This window comes from Periophthalmus magnuspinnatus, chromosome 6, assembly GCF_009829125.3.
Source record: "Periophthalmus magnuspinnatus isolate fPerMag1 chromosome 6, fPerMag1.2.pri, whole genome shotgun sequence".
NCBI classification, from domain to species: Eukaryota; Metazoa; Chordata; class Actinopteri; order Gobiiformes; family Gobiidae; genus Periophthalmus; species Periophthalmus magnuspinnatus.
In genome coordinates, this window is record NC_047131.1 from 1,003,596 (window position 1) to 1,023,494 (window position 19,899).

The 19,899-nt window shown below is 42.4% G+C and overlaps 2 protein-coding genes across 2 annotated transcripts; both read left to right on the forward strand.

The window, feature by feature from the left end:
* The first annotated feature begins 4,555 nt into the window (after positions 1–4,555).
* On the forward strand, positions 4,556–9,749 carry skor1b (SKI family transcriptional corepressor 1b). Its single transcript, XM_033968390.1, has 7 exons — positions 4,556–6,160; positions 6,235–6,325; positions 6,634–6,738; positions 6,832–6,888; positions 6,977–7,051; positions 9,286–9,360; positions 9,652–9,749. The coding sequence occupies exons 1-7, from the start codon at positions 4,556–4,558 to the stop codon at positions 9,747–9,749; spliced, it is 2,106 nt and encodes a 701-aa protein (XP_033824281.1).
* Positions 9,750–10,460: 711 nt separating this feature from the next.
* pias1b (protein inhibitor of activated STAT, 1b) lies at positions 10,461–19,609 on the forward strand. Its single transcript, XM_033968062.2, has 14 exons — positions 10,461–10,499; positions 11,354–11,786; positions 12,435–12,519; positions 12,608–12,655; positions 13,107–13,197; positions 13,262–13,396; positions 13,493–13,598; positions 13,754–13,827; positions 15,498–15,658; positions 16,733–16,866; positions 16,933–17,095; positions 17,268–17,404; positions 18,230–18,267; positions 18,341–19,609. The coding sequence occupies exons 1-14, from the start codon at positions 10,476–10,478 to the stop codon at positions 18,653–18,655; spliced, it is 1,944 nt and encodes a 647-aa protein (XP_033823953.2). The 5' UTR covers positions 10,461–10,475; the 3' UTR covers positions 18,656–19,609.
* Positions 19,610–19,899: the final 290 nt, after the last annotated feature.

Here is a 19,899-nt window from a genome sequence, read left to right on the forward strand (position 1 = left end):
TTTGTAGAGTAACTAAATAAACATGTACATATTAAATACATATTTTTTTCACCACCAGGTGGACACCCGAGCAGAACTCCAGTTCAGATCATAGAGATAAAAATGTAGAAAATTATCAAATAAAATAAATTCTACAGATTTAGAGTTGCAGGTGAATGCAGGTGAATGACTGTGAATGCGTGTGAATGGCTGTCAATGTGTATGAATGACTGAATTCACGTGAATGACTGTGAAAGTATGTGAATGACTGTGAATGCATGTGAATGACTATGAATGCACGTGAATGGCTGTGAATGCATGTGAATGACTGAATGCACGTGAATGACCGCGAATGCGTGTAAATGGCTGTGAATGAGTGTGAATGACTATGAATGCGCGTGAATGACTGTGAATGCATGTGAATGGCTGTGAGTGTGTATGAATGACTGAATGCGCGTGAATGACTATGAATGCACGTGAATGACTGTGAATGGCTGTGAATGTGTGTGAATTACTGAATGCACGTGAATGACTTTGAATGCATGTGAATGACTGTGAATGCATGTGAATGACTATGAATGCACGTGAATGACTATGAATGCACGTGAATGACTGTGAATGTGTGTGAATGACTGAGTGCACGTAAATGACTATGAATGCACGTGAATGACTGTGAATGTGTGTGAATGACTGAATGCACGTGAATGACTATGAATGCACGTGAATGATTATGAATGCACGTGAATGACTACGAATGCACGTGAATGACTACGAATGCACGTGAATGACTACGAATGCACGTGAATGACTACGAATGCAAGTGAATGACTACGAATGCACGTGAATGACTGTGAATGGCTGTGAATGTGTGTGAATTACTGAATGCACGTGAATGACTTTGAATGCATGTGAATGACTGTGAATGCATGTGAATGACTATGAATGCACGTGAATGACTATGAATGCACGTGAATGACTGTGAATGTGTGTGAATGACTGAGTGCACGTAAATGACTATGAATGCACGTGAATGACTGTGAATGTGTGTGAATGACTGAATGCACGTGAATGACTATGAATGCACGTGAATGACTACGAATGCACGCGAATGACTACGAATGCACGTGAATGACTATGAATGCAAGTGAATGACTACGAATGCAAGTGAATGACTACGAATGCACGTGAATGACTGTGAATGGCTGTGAATGTGTGTGAATTACTGAATGCACGTGAATGACTTTGAATGCATGTGAATGACTGTGAATGCATGTGAATGACTATGAATGCACGTGAATGACTACGAATGCACGTGAATGACTACGAATGCACGTGAATGACTGTGAATGCACGTGAATGACTGTGAATGCATGTGACTGTGTGAACGGCAGCGACTGGTTCTCAGTGCAGTTTCAGTGTACTGGTGTAAAACTTCATGTCTCATGTTTCACAGCCTCAGGGAGAGCCTCCTTTACACCGCAGTTTTTAACTTCATAATCATTTCATCATGTTTTAAAAAACAGTTCTCACTTCATAATCATTTCATCATGTTTTAAACACAGTTTTTAACTTCATAATCATTTCATCATGTTTTAAACACAGTTTTTAACTTCATAATGATTTCATCATGTTTTTAAAACAGTTTTTCACTTTATAATCATTTCATCATGTTTGTAAAATCGTTTTTCAAAGCTGTGCTCACAGCTGCCTGAAAATGAAGCAGGTGCAGATTTGAAATCAGTGACTGAGATAAAACAGCAGCATGATGAAGGCCAACATAAAAAAAAAAAACAGCATTATTAACATTTAAAACAAACATTATTTAAAAAGGAAAACGGAGCAATAAATTAAGAAAAAAAAACACTACAAAAAATATCCAAGAATCGAAAGAATCCCAATTTTATTGTATTTATTTTGACTCATATTTCATTTAGACAGTTTTCCCTTTTTAAATATGTTCTGTTCTTTTTTGCCTCTTTTTTTTTTTTTTTTTTTTTACCTCTCGGTTGTTTCACGATTAAATCAGTGTTTTTGTGCTATAGAAGGAGGATGTGTAACACTGAAGCTCAGTCTCATGAACGAGCCGCTGTGTGATTATTAAAGAACAAAAAACACAAACTGAATCTGGGATTAAACATCACGGCCTCAAAACAACGGAACAGGTCAGATTTACCCCGAGCCGCCGCTTTTCAGGCGATTATTCGACTTTGAGGCTGTGATTAACGCACACACCGAACGGGATCGGGACCGCGAAGATATTGAGTCCAGAGAACGGCTCTGCACGGGCTCAGGAGCGCGTGCACGCGGCCTCCGGAGGATGGTTCACGGCGAAGGAAGAACTTTAGTTTAGTGCCTTGTGTTTTTATAAACGTGGAGATGAGCGTGGCAGATGAACACAGGGACAATGCGGGGCAAATGGACACGGGGACAAGTGCGGGGCAAATGGACACGGGGACAGTGCGGGGCAGATGGACACGGGGACAGTGCGGGGCAGATGGACACGGGACAGTGCGGGGCAGATGGACACGGAGACAGTGCTGTACACAGGGACGGTGTTGGACACAGAGACAGTGCGGGACACAGGGACAATGCAATGCAGATGGACAGTAACAGTGCGGAACACAGAGACAGTGCGGAACACAAACACAGTGCGTGGCAGATGGACACAAGGACAGTACGGGACACAGAAACAATGTTTGACACAGAGACAGTGCGGGGCACATGGACTCAGGGACAGACGTTTACGCAGTTAAAAACAGGAAACAAATGTGTTTATTTGAATGTAATCGGCCCATCTGCAGCAAAAATCTCAATAATCCTGTGTCTGAAGGATCTGAGTGAATGTGGGCTCTCGCACACTGGGCTCTCGCGCACTGGGCTCTCGCGCACTGGGCTCTCGCGCACTGGGGTCAGGGCGCGTGGACGCAGCGTGGAAATCCATGGGAACTCAGCAGGTGACATGAACTCGCGTGGCGCATTCATCACAGACGATCATCCACGCGCACAATAAAGTGTGAGGCTCCACGCTGTTCCCGCGCACGGCTGAAGCACACTGCCGAATCCCACGACACGCAGCTCGTCAGTAAGCGGAAGAGAACGTATTTATTTATTTGTTTATTTGTTTGACTGATTGGGACAATGCCAATAAAAAGACAAGATACAATATGATGTAAAGCCAAAGGGCCAAAAAAAAAAAAAAAAAAATCCACATGCACAGTTCCCATTATTTTAGTCAGTTTGGCCCATTCAAGACACTTACGTTTTAAACCCGCCGCCTTCATACTTTGCCCAAACAACTGTCTCTGTAGAAAAGTTAAAGTCACATTGTCTCTGTAGATGAAGCGTGTTTCGTTTGGCCAGAACCCGTTTTTTTATTTGAGCTTTAAAATAACTTAACAATTGATTAGGCAACACGCGGCACTGACACACTGCTCATAATAGATCTCAGACTTGAGACCTCACACCTCAGACCTCAGACCTTAGACTTCAGACTCAGGACTCAGACCTTAGACTTCAGACTCAGACCTCAGACCTTAGACTTCAGACTCAGGACTCAGACCTCAGACCTTAGACTTCAGACTCAGACCTCAGACCTTAGACTTCAGACTCAGGACTCAGACCTCAGACCTTAGACTTCAGACTCAGACCTCAGACCTTAGACTTCAGACTCAGACCTCAGACCTTAGACTTCAGACTGAGACCTCAGAGCTCAGGTGGAGCTGCTGGCACAGGCGGAGCGCGCTTCAGGTTTTCCGCGTCACTTGATGACAGGGAGAGTGGGCTGTTCCATATGGGTCTAACCCTGTTGCCGCTGCACAAACACATCACATGGTGCCCGCACCAGCGGACAGACGCACAGAGGCGCGCGTGGAGGACAAGTCTGTGCGCGAGGCGCTGCTGTGCGGACATCTACACCGCGGACACCGCTGTACTGTGCGCCCACAGAGAGAGCGCCATTCAGAGAAAGGAGCGAGCTCAAGGTAAGTCCAAAACACGCATTCTTTAAACAGCTAATTCCTTAAACACTGCATTTTTTTAAACAGCGCATTCTTTAAAGCTAATTCTTTAAACAACGCATTCTGTAAACAGCGCATTCTTTAAACTGCTGCTTATACCGCAGCTGGACTTCAGACACAACAGAGAAATGCAGGGAACGAGACTGGTTTCAGAAAAAGACTCAGCGTCTATATTTAACTCACCAGACAGAAACAATTCTATTTATTTTTAATATTATAACTATTTCATAATCAGACATAAGCCTATAAATAAATTAAAAAAAAATATATATATTTATTTTTAATATTATGACTATTTCATAATCAGACATATATATATATATATATATATATATATATATATATATATATATATATATATATATATATATATATATATATATATATATATATATATATATATATATATATATATATATATAATTGTAATATGTTTTTGTCATTTGGACTTTAGAGCTTATTTGAATGCACCATTTCTATTCTACAGCTACATCCCATAACATGAACCTAACATGAACCTAACATGAGCAGCCTTGTGCCACACAGCTCCGGGACTCAGGATGGATTCTCTGGGAAGGGACAGTGCTGAGTCTGGCTCTAAGGATGCGGCGTTCCCCGGCGGTGGCCTTAAACCGAACCAGGTGGGCGAGACGGTGCTGTATGGAATACCCATAGTGTCTTTGGTCATAGACGGACAGGAGCGATTATGCCTGGCACAAATCTCCAACACGCTGCTTAAAAACTACAGTTATAACGAAATACATAACCGGCGCGTGGCCCTGGGAATCACGTGCGTGCAGTGCACGCCGGTCCAGCTTGAGATCCTGCGCAGAGCCGGGGCCATGCCCATCTCATCCCGGCGCTGCGGCATGATCACGAAGCGCGAGGCCGAGCGCCTGTGCAAGTCCTTCCTGGGGGCGCACTCTCCTCCGAAACTCCCAGAAAACTTTGCGTTTGACGTGTCCCACGAGTGCGCTTGGGGCAGCAGGGGCAGTTTTATCCCCGCGCGGTACAACAGCTCCAGAGCCAAGTGCATCAAGTGCTGCTACTGTAACATGTACTTCTCCCCAAACAAGTTCATCTTCCACTCTCACCGCACGCCCGACGCCAAGTATACGCAGCCCGACGCGGCCAACTTCAACTCATGGCGCAGACATCTAAAGCTGACCGACAAGAACTCTCCCACGGACGTAGCACACGCTTGGGAGGACGTCAAGGCCATGTTTAATGGAGGCAGCAGGAAAAGAACCTTACCGTCCAGCTGCTCCGAGGCCCCGTTAAAGCCCGCGCCCCGGGGATCGCCGGAGACTCCCGCTAAGATCTTAAGCTGCGAAGAAAACAGAGGAGGCACGAGCGCACGGAGCTATCCCGTCATCCCCGTGCCCAGCAAAGGTTTCGGGGTGTTACAGAAGATCCCCCCCCCGCTCTTCCCGTCGCCTTATGGTTTTCCCACGTTTGGCCTGTGCCCCAAGAAGGACGAGGGCCTGGAGCGGCCCGGCCTCCCCGGGGTCCTGTGGCACGGGGCATCCAAGGACACTTATCCGCCGTTTCCTATGTTCTGGCCCCTGCCGCCTTACCCCCCGCCCCACGGACACCCCCACGGACACGTGGACGTAGACGTCGACGTGGAGCACTGCAGTGACCGTAGCACGAACACGTCCAAGGACAGTGCGCTTATTGAAAATGACAGGTGCTCGAGCACGCAATCTTTGCGCAACGAGGACGAAAAGTCCGCAGACGAGGCCAGACCCACTGAGGGCTCCGTGACCTCGCTCGTGCCCCGGAAACTCAGCTACGTGTCAGCATTCCGGCCTGTGATCAAAGACACAGACTGCATCGCGAGACTCTACGGGCCCCGGGGCGCGTGCCGTCCGGGATACATGTCCCCCGACTTTTTGAGCGAGAGCTCGAGCTTCAGATCCGCGTCCCCGTGCGTGGACAGTGAAGGTGAGGCTGATGTGGACGTGGAGACGCACAAAGGAGCAGAGCACGAGGAACCCATGCTCGTACCATCGGGGTGTCCTAACACGCGCCCGGGCTCACGCGCCCCCGAACACAAGCTCGACCTCATTCCGCACGAGGCCCCGGGAGCGGAGGCCCCGGGAACAGAGGCCCACAGGAACTTACCCCCGCAGAGTCACGCGCTCGCAGCATCCTTCACGGAGGTGACCACATCCACTGTCCAAATCATTCAGCCTTTAGGCGCGTGCGTGGTCAAATAACTGTTTTTGTCCCGCAGGTTTACCCCGCAGAGCGCGCGGAGACGCAGCAGAGGAGCGGACAGTATCAGGCGAAAGAATACAGCCCCGCGCTGCTCTGCAGTGCGCACGGTCAGAGCTCTGGCATTATTATTATTATTATTATTATTATTATTATTATTATTATTATTATTATTATTATTATTATTATTATTATTATTAGTAATAGTAGTAGTAGTAGTAGTAGTAGTAGTAGTAGTAGTCAGTATCCGAGTCCGTGGAGGTGTTGAGAGTTTATTTCATAGACAGAGCTCTTCTAAGGAAATGTGCTGTAATTTTTTTGTTATTATTATTATTATTATTATTATTATTATTATTATTATTATTATTATTATTATTATTATATTGGCGTAAATATCCTCCTGTTGTTGTGCTGTTAGATGAAGGCGTGCGCAAAGAGGAGCCGTCCTCCACGGTGGAGGAGATAGACTCCAAATGTTTCCATGACCACAGCGGAGACGAGACGCAGCGCGAGCGGGACGAAGGTGAGCCGCACGAGGCCGATGCTCGAGGACGTAACGCGACGACGTAACACTTTAAAATGAGACACACATATTTATGACACACATGTGTTTCAGGAGAAGACCCGGACAGAGCAGGGCCCGCACAAAGAGACTTACAGAGTCTGGCAAAAGGTAAGATGCTCTGTACTTTTTACAATCAGCTTCAATGCGCTTCGTTATTTTATCAAACAAAAACGGGACGAGCTTGTTCTTTTTCCAGAGGAGCTACAGAAGCAACTGCTAGAGCAGGTGGAACTGAGGAAGAAGCTGGAACGGGAGTTTCAGAATCTGAAAGGTACAAACCTGCAACTGATAATAAAACAGCCTATAATAATAATAATAATAATAATAATAATAATAATAATAATAATAATAATAATAATTATTATTATTATTATTATTATTATTATTATTATTATTATTATTATTATTATTATTATTATTATTATTATTATTATCAGTAGTAGTAGTATTGCGTAGATAAATGGTTTTAAGCAGTGTTTTTGCTCTATACAGGATGTTAAAGTCGAGTTAGTGAACAGCGCCACCTTTTGGCTCATGATTATTAACAGTATTTAGGTTGGGGCGACAGTAGAGCACTCATCCCCCAAGCTGAAGGTCGGAGGATCAATTCCCGCTTGAACCAAGTGATGTTATTGTGTCCTTATACACCAGGACAGCCCCCAGGGAAGGGCCAGTGGAGCAGACTGGCAGCCATCACTCCCCCGAAGGAAGAGTTATTTATTTAGTTAGTTATTTAACACCACATATATGTATTTGTATGGATGAATAATGGACAGAGTGTAGACCTCTGAGAGGCTTTGTCAAACCTGGAAATGTTTCATAAGTCAGATATGTGTGTATGTATGTGTGTATGTATGTGTGTGTGTGTGTGTATATATATATATATATATATATATATATATATATATATATATATATATATATATATATATATATATATATATATATATATATATATATATATATATATACATACATACATACATACACACACACACACACACACATATATATAATTCTCATCACGGGGGAAAGAATCCAGGAAATCACATTGTAGGATTTTTAATGAATTAATTGGTAAATTCCTCAATAAAATATGTTTTTAGTCACCTACAAACAAGCAAGATTTCTGGCTCTCACAGACCTGTAACTTCTTTAAGCTCTGTCCTCCACTCGTTCCCTGTATTAATGGCACCTGTTTTAACACATTATCAGTATAAAAGACACCTGTCCACAACCTCAAACAGTCAGACTCCAAACTCCACTATGGGCAAGACCAAAGAGCTGTCAAAGGACACCAGAAACAAAATTGTAGACCTGCAACAGGCTGGGAAGACTGAATCTGCAATAGGTAAGAAGCTTAGTGTGAAGAAATCAACTGAGCAATTATTATAAAATGGGAGACATACAAGACCACTGATTTACCCTGTGGGGTCAAAATGATCACAAGAATGGTGAGCACCAATCCCATAACCAAAAGTAACAAAGGCTACCATCAGTAACACATTATGCTGTCAGGGACTCAAAGCCTGCAGTGCCAGACGTGTCCCCCTGCTTAAACCAGTACATATCCAGGCCTGTCTGAAGTTTGCTAGAGAGCATTTGGATGACCCATGAGAGGACTGGGAGAATGTCATATGGTCGGATGAAACCAAAATAGAACTTTTTAGTAAAAACTCAACTTGTCGTGTTTGGAGGAGAAAGAATGCTGAGTTGCACCCAATGAACACCATACCTACTGTGAAGCATGGGGGTGGAAACAACATGTTTTAGGGCTGTTTTTCTGCAAAAGGACCAGGATGACTGATCTGTGTAAAGGAAAGAATGAATGGGGCCATGTATCGTGAGATTTTGAGAGAATACATTCTTCCATCAGCAAGGGCATTGAAGATGAAACATGGCTGGGTCTTTCAGCATGACAATGATCCCAAACACACCACCTGTGCTACGAAGGAGTGGCTTCATAAGAAGCATTTCAACGTCCTGGAGTGGCCTAGCCAGTCTCTATATCTCCCACCTCATAAGAAAATCTTTGGAGGGAGTTGAAAGTCCGTGTTGCCCAGCGACAGCCCCAAAACATCACAGCTCTAGAGGAGATCTGCATGGAGGAATGGGCCAAACTACCAGCAACAGTGTGTGAATATCCTGTGGAGACTTGCAGAAAATGTTTGACATCTGTCACTGCCAACAAATATATACCCTATAACAAAGTACTGAGATGAACTTTTGTTATTGACCAAATACTTATTTTCCACCATAATTTGCAAATAAATTCTTTAAAAATCAGAGAATGCAATTTTCCTGGATTTTTTGTAGTAGTTGAAGTGTACCTATGATGAAAATTACAGGCCTCTCTCATCTTTTTAAGTGGGAGAAGTTGCACAATTGGTGGCTGACTAAATACTTTTTTGCCCCACTCTAAGTCAGATACTTCTTCACAGTATAAAGCACTGTGGAATCATTTGAGTTGCTTGTGCCTGACTGATGCAGTGTGGTGTTGTGCAGAAAACTTCCAGGATCAGATGAAGAGGGAGCTGTCGTATCGAGAGGAGATGGTTCAACAGCTGCACATCGTCAGAGGTGAGACACAACACGCCTACACTGGTCTACGTGTGTGTTAAGTCACTACTATATTCGCACACACCTTTCAAACAGGTTCAGAGCTTATATATATATATATATATATATATATATATATATATATATATATATATATATATATATATATATATATACAATATAGAATAAATATTATTTATTATTAATGGCCGCTGTTTATATTCGTGCGTTGCTGTTTGTGTTCATGTGTTCATTATTAATGGCTGCTGTTTGTATTCATATGTTCATTTTAATGAGCATTCTTTGCCTTAGAAGCTCACGACGCCTTGCATCATTTCTCGTGTAAGATGTTGACTCCACGTCACTGTGCTGGCTCCTGCACGTTCAAGTCTCCTTTGATGCCGCCATGACGACCAGCTCCAGGAGACACACAAACTGAACAGGCCTAACTCCCTTTGTCCACGATTCTTCACTTTCAGTGTTTCTATTTTAATGACTAAATTATCATTAATATGTCTTATTTGTGGCAACGTGCAATGAAAATGTTCAAATGTGTTGTGTAACAGGCCATACGTAGGCCTATGTCCTGGCGTTGGCCTATGTCCTGGTGTGACAGCTGCTCTATCTCTATCTCTCTCTCCTTCACACACATAAACACATTGGAACATTCAGTCTGTATTTGAATTTGCAGTCTTATAAATTGTTAAGGCTTGGGGGAAAGCTAACATATTGAATGCACTTTATAATATTATAAAAATGAACCCCACCACGTTGACCTCCTAAATCTGCTCCTCCTACATGACACATGTCTGTGTGAGGCTACAACATATGAGGCAAATGATGAGATGAGCAACTCCTTCTTATTTATTTGAATCTGTAAAGAATAAATGGTTTTAACTAATACATTTTGTTGTGATTTATTATAAAAGATTATATATATATATATATATATATATATATATATATATATATATATATATATATATATATATATATATATATATATATATGTACGTACGTACATACACACGCGCGCGCGCGCATAGTGGTGATTATTGCGCCATCTGCTGTAGTTTTTGAGAACAGCTGGGCGTCCCTTGAGAATGACTGCTGCGCATGCGCATCAATGTAACAAGATGGCGGAGAGTGCGGAACTGAAGGTAAAGCGATAGCTCACATTAGCTTGTAAAATATGCGTCCTGTGAAGCGCTGTTGGGATTTTATTCCGTTTGGCCATTGCCTTTAACATTAAGGAGCCTTGAAAAGAGAAGCTGAGTCCACTAACTCCGACACTTTCTGAAGAATAAAAGACAGTCAAAGTGTTAGCCGACTGCGAGCTTGCTAGCTATAGCTTTGTTATTGTTACAGACGATCCGTTAGACTGTTCACGGAGCATCTGCTGTGCCAACGGCCACAGCATCACATACAAGTACCACATTGATATTATTGTGTCCACAAAAGTCCCTGATCCATGAGACAGTTTGGTATTTAACACTGTGATGTGCGTCAAACGGGATCGGGCTAATCTCTGGAAACCAACCGCATTTAGGTCAACATCAGTCAAAATGTGTCATAATAAATAGAGTTTATTATCCAACAGCAGGCGCTGTAAATGTAAACACGTAGACACGATAGGATAAGATATCACGTGTTAAACTTCTTGTAACGCCAGGCCGACTGTTGTGAGTCCTGTCAGTGAGGAGTTCTGACAAACATGTAGTTTAGAGATTTGTGTGTATAATCTATCCTTTTGGGAATCTGCTGATCTCAGTCTGAGGTTTGTTTTACTTAAGCATCACAACGACATTTCTTTTCTTGCTTAATTGTCTGATATGTCATTATAATTGACAATAATTGTAAAGACAAATCTACAAGTATCCTGAAATACTAGATCATAAGATTACGTGTTTAGCATCCAAATAGAAAACCTTGATCTCAGATTAATAGAAAGGAATGATATTAGAGCAACAATATTTCGTTTGGCTTTTGTCTGAAATGTAACCTCTGCCTTCAGCAAATGGTCATGAGCCTCCGAGTGTCGGAGCTGCAGGTGCTGTTGGGATACGCGGGCCGGAATAAGCACGGACGCAAACATGAACTTTTGACCAAAGCACTGCACCTGCTCAAAGCCGGGTGCAGCGCCGCAGTGCAGATGAAGATCAAGGAGCTGTACAGAAGAAGGTTTCCTACTAAAATGGTGTCTCCAGTGGACCTGGCACTACCCGGCGTGCACTCTACCAGCAGCCTGTCCTCTGGCCTGGCTCAGCTGGCATCTCCACTGGCATCTGCATCTCCTCTGCTTCCAGTATCTTTGCTTGGACCCAAACATGAGCTGAGCCTGCCTCACCTGCCGCACCTGCCTCACCTGCCTGTTCACCCAGACGTCAAGCTCCAGAGACTACCTTTCTATGACCTGTTGGACGAGCTCATCAAACCCACTTCTCTCGGTAATCTTTCATCTTTTTTTTTTATTATTCTGCCACTTTGCGAAATTACGCAGTTATTAATCTAAAGTTATTAGTCTTGTGTAGTTACACACATGAGTCTTGTGTAGTTACACACAAGTCTGGTGGGGATCTAAAGGGCAGTATCATGGTGTTGGGTGTAAATATATTGTAAGACAAAAAGATTCCTTCAAATGAGATTTTTGGAAATTGGTAGATTTGTGTTCCTTTATATATATTTTATTATTTACATTTGATGATATACATTGTTCAACACAGTTCTGAAGTAAAAACTGTGGTAGATGTGCAGCAGTCAGACGTTATCACGAGGGCATTGCGGCGGTCAAAGATCAGAGTTCTTTGGGTTCAAAAAGGAGTTGAATTTGTCACGTTAACACAGATGCAAAATTAACTCTCCCGTATCTTTGCCTTCTCAAGTGACAGGAGGTGTATCTTTATTGTAATAAATTTAAAGTTATTTTGGGGAGAGGTTTGGATTAGCATAGACTTGCTCCGTATGTGAGGCATATACATATATACATATAGATATTGGGAGAGCAGACTTGTGTCTGTAGTCTGCCCCCTGCTGTACCACAGTGGTTCCTTAAATTAATCAAAGTGTTTCCTTTTGTGAATTATTTACATTTTTAGCCTCAGACAGCAGTCAGCGTTTTCAGGAGGCATGTTATGCTTTTGCACTGACACCACAGCAAGTTCAACAGATCAGCAGCTCCATGTAAGTCAAATACTATATATAATAAACATATGAGGAGATCATTATAAACCTGGACTGGGCTAACCTCATCTGCTTTCGTGTTATACAGGGACATATCGGGGACCAAATGTGACTTTGCAGTCCAGGTGCAGTTAAGGTGAGTTCATAAACAAGGTTTTATTAAAACATTTGGATTATGTGGATTATTAATCCAGAGTATGTACTCGAGTAACCAGAGTACATAATCGAGAGCCTATACTCGAGTACACGGAGTGCATAATCCAGACCATATACTCGAGTAAACGTGATACATAATCCAGAGCATATACTCGAGTATACAGAGTAGATAATCCAGACCATGTACTCGAGCACACAGAGTACATAATCCAGAGCATATAGTCGAGTACGCAGAGTGCATAATCCAGAGCATATAGTCGAGTACACAGAGTACATAATCCAGAGCGTGTACTCAAGTACACCGAGTACATAATCCAGAACATATACTCGAGTATATCCATGTTGCTGCAATCATTTGCTTTTGTTACATTTTAGATTTTCTTTGGTATTTTATATTTTTATATTTGACCTTGCGACTCTTTTATGTTCAGGTTTTGCTTATCAGAAACCAGCTGTCCACAAGAGGATCACTTTCCTCCTAATCTCTGTGTCAAAGTCAATGGGAAGCCCTGTAACCTTCCAGTAAGTGACAGTGAGCCTGTTCTTCTCTATAAGTCACACTTTATTCAAAGATCATGTTTTTCAGGGATATCTTCCTCCAACCAAAAATGGTGTTGAACCAAAAAGACCCAGTCGTCCCATTAACATCACGTCTCTAGTGCGACTGTCCACGACGGTGCCCAACACCATCGTGGTGTCCTGGACGTCGGAGATCGGAAGGGTGAGGAGCTTGTCATTTATGCAGGGCGAGAGCACCTGCTTCATGCTGAAGACCACACTTTACCTTTATACTGACTGAACTTTGTGATTTGAGCAGAGTTTTTCTATGGCTGTCTATCTGGTGAGACAGCAGTCGTCTGCAGTGCTGCTGCAAAGGCTACGAGCCAAAGGGATTCGAAACCCAGACCACTCACGAGCTTTGAGTAAGTCATTTTCCCCTAAAAGGCCTCTAAGCCTCTTCTAAGCTGTTGATTGTGCATTTATAAAGGTTAATTATGAATGTTCATAGATTATAGGAGCTCTACTTAACATAAAACACACCGAAATATTTTCAACTGCTGTTTTTTTCCTTCCATAGTAAAAGAGAAACTGACAGCGGATCCAGAGAGTGAGATTGCCACCACCAGCCTGCGGGTGTCACTGCTGTGTCCAGTAAATACAAGATTTTATACATTTTTTTGCATCTGTGACATGATCATTTTTAGACTCCGACAGAGTCAGAGAGTCTATCGTCAATATAAATATTTACCATAGAATAGGATCTTTCCTCAACTCCAGCCTCTGACGTTCAGTCTGCTGTTCCTCAGGCTGCTTCTGATGTTTAGGACCTTCACACCTCTTTCTGTAGTGTGTGTGTGTGCGCCCGTGTGTGAGTGTGTGTGGGTGCGTGTAGTGTATGTGTCTGTGTGCATCTGTGGGTGCATGTGTGTCTGCTTGTAGTGTGTGTCTGTGTGTAGTGTGTGTGTCTGCATTCACACATATGTGTGTGTGTAGTGTGTCTGCGTGCGCACGTGCGTGTTGTGTGTGTATGTATGTACTTTTGTTTGTGTGTAGGGATGGGACAATGTTAAAATTTAGACTAATAATTATTGTGACCAAAATAATGATTAACGATATTATCACAATAATTATTAAACCAAGACCCTATAATGTCCTCATATGTGGACACCAGGACCTTGTAGAGAAAAAAAAAAGTATTGTAACCGAGGCAACCCAAAATGTGTTGTTACCTTCTTGAGTGGAGTGCGCCGTCACTGGGCTTCAGATTCACTGCCCATGAGCCATGACGTGACTGACGATGAAGAACCATCCCAAACTCAAAATAGGCACAGAAGCTAACAAGTTTCATTGCTATGATAGAGGGCCCCCTTGTGGCCAAACACCTGAACTAACATCTAAACATTATATTGCAGCCGGAAACATGAGGCAGTCTGGTGCTGTAAAGGCAATTATAATTGTGTGCGATGATCACGATCATTAAAAAATGCCATGAACGATTAATTGTGGACCTTTTTTATTGTGATTAACGATATTATCGTATATCGTCCCATCCCTATGTGCGTGTGTGTCTGTGTGTGTACGTGCATGCGTGTAGTATATGTGTGTGCATGCGTGTAGTATATGTGTGTGTACTGTGTGTGTCTGTCTGCATGTACATGTGCATGTAGTGTGTGTCTGCATGTGTGTGTAGTGTGTTTGTGTCTGTGTGTGCATGTAGTGTGTGTGTCTGCGTGTGCACGTGCGTGTAGTGTGTGTGTCTGTGCATGTGTGGAGTGTGTGTGTGCATCTGCACGTAGTGTGTGTGCATAAATGTAATGTGTGTGTCTGCATGTACATTCGTGTAGTGTGTGTGTGCGTACGTGTATGTAGTGTGTGCGTCTGCATCAAGTGCGCGTGTCTGCGTGCGCATGCAAGTAGTGTGTGTGTCTGCGTGCATACATGCAGTGTGTGTGTGTGTCTGTGTGCTTGTGTGTGCACCTGTGTGTACTCGTAGTGTGTGTGTCTGCGTTTGCACGTGCATGTAGTGTGTCTCTGTGTTGATGTGCATGTAGTGTGTGTATGTGTATGTGCGTATAGTGTGCGTAGTGTGTGTGTCTGCGTGTGTGAAGTGTGTGAGTGTGTGCACACGTGCGTGTTGTGTGTGTGTGTGTGTCAGCATCTGAGTGTCGTGTGGATCTGTGTCTGTGTGCGTGTGTCTGCACATGTGTGTTGTGTGTGTGTCTGGACATGCATGTTGTGTGTGTGCATGTGCATGTATGTATGTTGTTGTATTATATAATTTGGACCTGTTTATTCTGTTTCTCAAACATGTTTTTTCTCAGTTGGGGAAGATGCGTCTGACCATCCCCTGTCGCTCCGTGACCTGCTCACACCTGCAGTGCTTTGATGCCACTCTGTACATCCAGATGAACGAGAAGAAGCCCACGTGGGTGTGTCCTGTGTGTGACAAGAAGGCCCCATATGAACATCTTATTATTGATGGGTAAGAGACCACACCCCTGTGTAAATATAAACAAGTGAATGAACATTAGTTATTTAGAGCAATGTTTCTCAAACTGTGGTCCAGCTCCTTCAGATGGGACTGGGAGACTGATGTTTGACTCATTTACAGCTCATTTGACCCACTTTTTGGATAATTTCTGTTTAGAACTACAGTGGAAATGATGTAGTCCACTTTTAGTCCTGGTGTAATCCTGTTATAAACTTGGTTTAGATCTGGAATAGTCCTGTCATGGGCGACAGTAGCTCAGTTGGTAGAGTGTTTGTCCACTGATCCGAAGGTTGGCGGTGCGATTCTAGCTCACACAGATGAATGCTGTCATTGTTTCCTTGGGCAAGACACTTAACTCACCTCAGTGTCTGCGTACACTGGTGTGTGAATGGGTGAGTGGTTCCTGTCATAAAGCACTTTGAGCACCTTGAAGGTGGAAAAGCGCTATAGAAAAATGTGACCATTTACCATTTACCATGGACCTGGTTTAGACCTGGTTTAGTCCTGTTATAAACCTGGTTTAGATCTGGAATAGTTCTGTTATAGACCGGGTTTAGATCTGGTTTAGACCTGGTTTAGTCCTGTTATAAACCTGGTTTACATTTGGAATAGTCCTGTGATGGACCTGGTTTAGACCTGGTTTAAATCTGGAATAGTCCCATTTTACATCTGAAATAGTCCTGTTATAGACTTGGTTTAGACCTGGTTTAGTGTTGTTATAAACCTGCTTTAGATCTGGAATAGTCCTGTTATAGACCTGGTTTAGACCTGATTTAAACTTGGTTTAGTCCTGTTATAAACCTGGTTTAGATGTGGAATAGACCTGGTTTAGACCTGGTTTAGACCTGGTTTAGTCCTGTTATAAACCTGGTTTAGATCTGGTGAGACTCTGTAAGCCAAATTTTTCCTTTAGTGATATTTATTCCTTTTGTGAAAAGTTTGAGAGCCACTGATTTACAACAGATCAAACACAGAAATGTTTTGATGTAAAACCAAACGTGTAAGAGACCATCCAATAGTTCCCATAAATAACCCAAAAATACAGATAAATCATCATGTTTACAGACTCTTTATGGAGATCTTGAGCAGCTGTTCTGACTGTGATGAGATCCAGTTTAAAGAAGATGGAAGCTGGTGTCCAATGAGGTCTAAGAAAGAGGTGCAGGAGGTGTCTGCGACTTTCAATGGTGTGGCATCAGGTAGGATCTGTTAATAGTGTTTATTTCAGTGCATATATTATATAGACATTGTGCTGTGCGTTTCAGATTTGTCTCGGACAGAAGCCCACGAACAGAAAAGGTCAAACGAGAGCAAAAAGAAAGTGGACGTTATCGATTTAACCCTCGACAGCTCGTCAGAAGAGGACGAGCCGCCTCTGAAAAGGCCCTGTCCCTCTCTCTCCCCTGTGTCTCCGCCCATCAACAAGGGGTAAGTGTAGTCTGTTCTGATACTGCACATTGACATGACATTGGGGGGGATGCTGCCTACAGTTAGCATCAGACCCCTAGGGAATGACATCAGCTGCAAAGTGTCAGTTTTAGACAGGGTCAAATGCTTTTCTGTGGCTGATTGTGTTTTTTTGTGTGTATTTTATTTATAGAGTTTTAAACCTGCACCAGAGCTCTCCCGTTGCCAGAGCTCCCAGCATGCCTCCAGTAGAGAACAGCTACATCCCTCCACCTCCTCCACTCATCCAGGACTACCGCCACTACTATCACACCACCAGTGACCTGCCTGGTATGTGTCCACAGGAAGCACACGCAGCTTTTGTCTTGGACAGTGCTCTGCCCGACTGTGCAGGCTCCTTTAAGGACAAGTTCAGTTTTATTTATACAGTTTTATTTTTGACTTGAAGTTGGCCTGTCACTATAAATAAATCAACTCATCACTCAGTATATAAAAGAGGGAACTACATTTTTTGGGTCAATATTTTTCATGTACTGGAATATTTTTGGTTATTTTTTTTATTATATGATAAGATTTGAGGCGTAAAAGTTTGAATGAATAACCCATTACAGACTCAAACTAGCAACTAAAGTGTTTCATTCTGCAGCTCATGATTTTTAACAATGTTGAATAGTTTTTGTAGTTTAAATATGCTCGAGTTATTGTGTCAGTGGCAGAAATTAGTTTCAGTGTTATTGTTTATCATCTATATTTACTTCAGTGATATATCAAACTTGTGTTATGGTGACAGTGCTACCTTTAAAATAATGTACTAAGCCCTTTTTTAGGCTCATTTGATCAGTTCCGCCAACAACAACTAGACCCCTGATGCAGAATGAGTAGAAACAGTAAAAGTAGAAAAAACAGCAAAAGCAGTAATAAACAGAGATGTGGAGTGAAGATGAGCCAGACGACACATGAAACACGTGAAACATATGATAATAATAATAATAATAAATTTTATTTATATAGCGCTTTTCAGGACACTCAAAGTCGCTTCACAGTGGATACAATAATAAAATATCACAAAAATTTACAACATAAAATCAAGCATTAAAACGGGAACAGTTCTGTCATTGTGTAAATGTAATATTATGTTTTATTCTTTTCTTCCAGAATTAAACTTCTTCTCCTTCCTTCAAGGTGACAATCAGGTATGTTGAGCTCCATCTGGCTGTTTTATCTGTTACTACCGTGAGATGTGACAAAGCTCTCTGTGTCCTCCAGCATTACAACATGGTCATGGCAGCTGCCGCTGCGTCCGCCTCCACCTCCGAGGAGCACGAGCTGTTGCTAAGCCGCTTCCTGCCTTACAGCTCGGCTCACATGATGCGCGAGCAGTCCGGCTCTCTGGGAGTTACCAACGGCGGCAGTAACAGCGGCAGTAACAGCGGCAGTAGCTCCAGCCTGGTATCGTCCAGCAGCCTGAGGGACAAAGACCGGGATAGGGACATGTCTGGACTCTCGCGCTCCTCTGTGGAGGCTGCCGCTGCCGTAGCAGCCATTTATGGATCTATGTCGGACGTGATCTCTCTGGACTAGGACTCACAGGACGGAGTGAACTCTGGAGGTCTGTAAATAAAGAGAAAGAAGGATTACAGTGCTATGTACAGAGAGTAAATCTATTTTCCATTGGACTTATTGTGTATATACACTTAGGACGCTGGTCCTCTGAGTTTCTTCAGTTGATATTTTTCTGTGAACACTGAAGACTTTTTCACCTCCCCATGTGGCCCTATAATTATTCTACCTTTTCTACTCAGTTTGTACTGTTTTGTTTGGATATTTCATGTGAATGGCATTACTTAAGTATAATGTTATAATCCGCACACATGTAGAATGTGAAGCACATGACTGTGTGTAGAAGCGGATGCAACAAACCCATGCTTCATTATGGTGACTGATTCAACTTACTGTAGATTCATTTTATTTTTAAATTATTTATGGTTCAAGTTATTGGGTAGATGCAGTTTAATGCACTCCCTCTGCCTTAGACATATTCTTCACTAGGTTACAAAAGATTGTTGTTTTTTCTTTTAAAACGAGTGTTTAAAGGGGCAAAATGAAAAGAGAGAGTTCATAAAGCGTTAGGCTGTTTGGCCTGTCACTTTTCCAGATAAGACTTTGAAGCTCCTTGAGAGGGAGTGTTGGACCCCAGCTCCACACACAAGTGAAGGTGGTTGTCCTCCATTTTTTTAGAGCAGTATCAGCTTTGCATGTGCAGGCGAACTGCCAAACTCATCTGCTTTACTTTTTGATACAAAAGACATTGATCTTGCTCAGTATATTTCCAGCTGCCTCGAAGATCAGACATTTTGAACTCCAAGCCATTCATTCGTTTTGAACACCACCTTGCATTATTTGAGTTGTGCTTATAAGATTTATTTATTTACTATATATTTTCAGCATATGTTTGATTTGTGAATATGCATTGCTGTCAATGTAAGTGACTTTCTTTTGTAATTATAAAATAAATATTTAAAGATGTCTGATAAGTACCACGTCCAGTTTGTTGTACAAATTGGATTGCTCAGAGGTTGTGGTAGTGTACACTCAAATGATCCAATATTAAGACTTCAAGACCAAAAAGTCATAATGCTCCTTTATGTAACTGTTCTGGATCAAGTTCTACCTCCATATATGTGCTAATGTGACTATTCTGAATAGCTGAAATCTGCCTGTCCATAATGATGATGATAATAATAATAATAATAATATGTATTAAAGGTAAACATTTGTATGCATATTCTGGACCACAAACAGCAGAAATCATATTTATTTAAAAA